Genomic DNA, 4397 nt, shown 5'->3' on the forward strand with positions numbered 1-4397 from the left:
GTAGTCGATGATGCTGGATGTTGGGAATGTGGTGGAATATTGGGAGCTCGGGGGAGTTTATTGGTGGTTCATCAGGTGGCTGTTGATCTGTTCGCCGAGCTTAGCAATTGACTTGCAAATGTTTCGTCACCATAAGAGGAGATATCATCAGTACGCAGTTGATGATGCGCACTGATGATGTTTGCACCCAACAACAACACAGCCCTCACTGTAGCCTGGTACACACGACCCTTAAGATCCAGTGAGATGCCTTTTTGACGCCACAAGTGACGCAAATTAGCAAACGTGATTCGAGCCTTTGAGATTCTTGCACTGACTTAATCAGACACACTTCCGTCAGAGCTTATACAACTACCCAGGTACGTAAAGTTTTACACAATCTCCACTGGTTCCCCTTGAACTGTAAGGGATATGTTCGCAGATGGCACGTTCTAAAGCAGGACTTTGCACTTTGAAGGTACAAGGCGCATGCCAAAAGATGGTATAACGGTGGCCAGTTTATTCAACAGTGCTTTTGCTGTGGGCCTGTGATAACTGAACCTGCTAACCAAATGTTTACGTGTCCTATCTCCTTATTCAGTAATGCGGATGAAATGCCTTGTCTCTGTGGTTTTCTGAATCCCAACACGTCTTTACCTTAATACAGACCTCACGGTGTTAGATAAACAACAATTTGTTGCAACCGATTCTTTCTGATCTTCTAAGATGCATAGTCTTAGGGTACGTCAAAAAGCAGGCTTTACAGACCGTAACATAATGACGGACTTGATTTTACACGTTCCTTGATAGGTCTGAAAACAGATACCCCGAAAGTAGGACGACTCTTTGAATTATGGTGGAAAACTGAGAAATGCATGTATTGAAATTATGACGTTTTATGTACAACTGTTTACATTGGTCAGTTTTGTTTTGTTTTTAAAAAAATCGGGTCTAACCACAAAGTAACCCGTTGCCTGAGATAAGGAAACGGAAAGAGATACGAACATTAGGCTTAGGAGCACACTGGTAGGTATGGTGATAGGATAATATATACATCCAAAGATAGGCATCGCAAAAGTTACGACGAACGACCGATCACATTATTGTTGTCGTTTGACTCCGTGCTGAACTGTTCCATGAAGGCACGTTTGACGGAGACCACATGACGGGCAAGACGAATAGCATCTTCCCACCGGAGCCCAACAAGGTGGTGCAACACGGGAAGCGTGAGAAGCATGAAGGCCTGTCCGTCCACTGCCTCCGCAGCCAACAAGGGCCACATCTCTTTGCAGTCTGTCTCTCCCAAGTACGAGCCTAGCTCGACCGGGGTCCAAAACAGCGGGTTACTGGACAGAGTGACCCGAGGAGCGTCCGACAGGATTGTATTCAGGTTCACATCTTGTAGGTAACCGTCATGGTGGGGCAGGGGACGGGGGATGGGTCGGAAACGTGAGGAAGTGCAAACGTATGGGTCGATTGGAATGCGTTGATTTCTCCAGGGATAATGTATATGATTATGCATGTTGGGATGATATTTCTGTGCACAAATCGTCACACCGTTCTCATTTGGGGGATTGCTTCCATTTGTGTCCATAGACTGCTGATGAGGAGGGGGACTGTTTGTGCAGAAGTCATACATACGATCTGACCTAGGGAGAGCCCCCGCATTATGCGGTCTTTTCAGACAACCAGGAAGATGGTGACGCAGATCAGTGTCCATCGACAATTGACCAGAATGTCGACGGAGATGAGAACCACGGAACCTGCCTGCAATACGACCTCGCTGGCGCCTAGGAGCCCTCGTAATAGGTTGACCATTTATGAGTCCAGAAAACACATGTGTTGGAGACAACGCCCGTCCTAGTGCGTGTTGTTGACGTTGGGCTGCCGCCACCGCAGAACGTGTGCGGAGAGTGGTAGCGAGTACCGTGGACGATCCACGTGCCGGAAGTTGCCAGTTGCTTTCTGATGATGGAGGTTGGACTCCAAATGGACGCAACGAAGCGTACATACGCCGTTTCCATGCTGGAAGGCGATCCAAATTGCGAGAGCGTAACCGGCTTGCACAGAACGAAGGACATTCGTTTGCATGACAGTGCGAACTGAAGTCGAACTCATTAGATTCAGACAAGTTGTTATGATCGGCATTTTGTTGGGTCACACATAGGGCAGGAGATTCATTTACATGGGACTGGGGATGGTCAGATGTCTCACCGAGACAAGGTGCGTTTAGACTGATTAGATGTGGGCAGGCTTCGAGAACTAGGGATACCTATAAAGGAGAATCCAGTAACACAACTGCGTTATGTGGGCATTCGAAATGTGCACACAGATGAATTTAGTGATGAGGTAAATATGCTACAGAAAACTGCCTAGTGTGGGCAATTTGCGACCGCAGTGCGAAACTAAATTACTGGTTTGGGAACAAACAAGTAGTTTGGAAGTAGCCATCCGATCACATCACAGTGCGAAAAGTGAACTGCTGTGCGAGCGAGCACCGGGAATGTGTCCCGAAACTGTTGATGACACAAATAAAAGATTACCTACCTGACGACAAAATTCTTCAACAGCCCGAACACGGCAACAAACTTCTACTGGGGCCTCGATTTTTATTCCTCGTCTGGGGCATCGAATACGCAGGATTACGACGCGCATACCGACCCGACGTTGCTCAATTGTATCAGCTTCTGCGTGCCTAAAAGCAGTCCTGGCAGTCTGGAGGTTGTATCGACCACGAGTGACCACAGTAGAATCACCGCCAGCACTGTTGGCACGTTGAGCAGTGCGTAGATTGGTCAGCGCCGATGACATCCCACTGGCCCAGTCGGCCTCAAACATGCGAAGCACTCGGATAGGCCTATAGGCCGCACTAACTAACCGAGTTAGGAGGTTATGCATCACACGAGCTATTGGACCAGGTCCGAAGCGCTGTGGAAGCAGGTCCAGATTTGTCTGAAGAAAAGTTGGAAAGGCGGGAAGATGATTGCTCAGGAAACGAGGGAAAATGCTCCAAAAAAACGCCCTGAACCCTTTCAAAATACTCTGGAACTGGTCGTAGGACAGGATTATTTGGGAACGCCAGTGTCCCATGTGCAGCCTAGGGTGCAGAAACGCTATTAAGCCCGAACACAGGATTAAACGCGTCTTGCAGCGTCAAAATAAATGTAATGATTACGCACTTGCTGTCGATAAAAGATAATACTAGGTTATTAGCGAAAAGCAAAACAAACAACAAAATCAAACAAACAGGGTCAATAAGAATTATCCCAAAACATTACACTTTTGAATCCAAAAGTCTCCGGTCTCGTCTAAAGAGAAAAATCCCACTGTCTCAGGGTGATTCAATCGGTTACCGGACCCCGAACCAACTTTCGCGGAGGGAGATTTACGATTTAAGCCGAGTCGTACATGGGAACTGCAGACAGGTTCCCGTAACATCATACCCAGACCAGTAATGTCGTCACATCAATTTATAAGACTGCTCTACATCATTCCCATTACTACACATATGACGGGAACCCAAAACGGATCGAAGTTTATTCCGACAACCAAACATGGATAGCTGCGGCCTGTGTGTGATTCATGAAGCTCTTTCTGCGAATGACTGAAATGAAAACTAACCTGTTACTCTGGAGCTTACGGGATCGACGATACTGACTGGATGAGATGATCGTTTGTGGAAAGATGAGATAGTGCCTGCTTGTAGTTATTTATAGTAAGATAGTTCTCCATAAAGAACGCCATTTTGTGAAAGAGCACACTACATTCACATAAACCAAAGTTGACGCGAGTACGGGATCTAAAAAGTTTGATTATCCCCGTATAGTCATTAGTACACTATGTGTGGATGCCATTAGGTTACATTGAATTATCACGTCTTTTAGACTGTCGTAGCTGGATACAGATTTATCCAATTTTTAACGTCTCAGAAACCCAAATAGACATAGCAAACAAATTCGAAGTCCAAACGGCTCGGTCAGCCGCACATTGAATACACATATGATCTCGAAGTCAAACCCAGTTAGACCGATTCATGTGCCAGAGAGGGGGGAGGCAAAGCGCCATAAGGAATTTCCCGAACGGATATCAAATAACCAATAGACCTTAAGGGCCACAAATCCACTTCAAGTGCATTGAGAATCAAATGACTTACACCACGTAATGCCAACAAAACGCGAAAGTTCCACAGTTCAATGCTGGGGATGCTAACACCCCCCAAGAGTCCTTAATTGTTGAATTACTATCAAGCTAATTTTCTAGAATTTGAGTTTTGATTTACTGAGCCCTCACCCGTCATCAAAGACACCGCAGATCTTCCCCATTGGCTGGTTTATTGGCTGTGTCTGCTAGTTAAATTTTCGTTCGTGATTATCCAGAGTATATTATATATATATATATATATATATATATATATATAT

The 4397-nt window shown here is 45.8% G+C and overlaps 2 protein-coding genes across 2 annotated transcripts in view; one reads left to right on the forward strand and one right to left on the reverse strand.

Annotated features, from left to right (window-relative positions):
* Positions 1-837: 837 nt before the first annotated feature.
* T265_00596 (hypothetical protein) overlaps positions 838-4397 on the reverse strand; it is a gene marked incomplete at both ends in the record, with an annotated part of 12543 nt that continues 8983 nt past the window's right edge. Inside the window, 2 exons of the mRNA XM_009164424.1 lie at positions 838-2251; positions 2527-2931. Coding sequence (XP_009162688.1) covers positions 1058-2251; positions 2527-2931 — 1599 coding nt within the window. The remainder of the gene's footprint in view (positions 2252-2526; positions 2932-4397) is intronic.
* T265_00595 (hypothetical protein) overlaps positions 2300-4397 on the forward strand; it is a gene marked incomplete at both ends in the record, with an annotated part of 4617 nt that continues 2519 nt past the window's right edge. The window contains one exon of the mRNA XM_009164423.1: positions 2300-2328. Within this exon, the coding sequence (XP_009162687.1) occupies positions 2300-2328 (29 nt within the window). The remainder of the gene's footprint in view (positions 2329-4397) is intronic.

This window comes from Opisthorchis viverrini (assembly GCF_000715545.1).
Source record: "Opisthorchis viverrini unplaced genomic scaffold opera_v5_6, whole genome shotgun sequence".
Lineage (NCBI taxonomy): Eukaryota > Metazoa > Platyhelminthes > Trematoda > Opisthorchiida > Opisthorchiidae > Opisthorchis > Opisthorchis viverrini.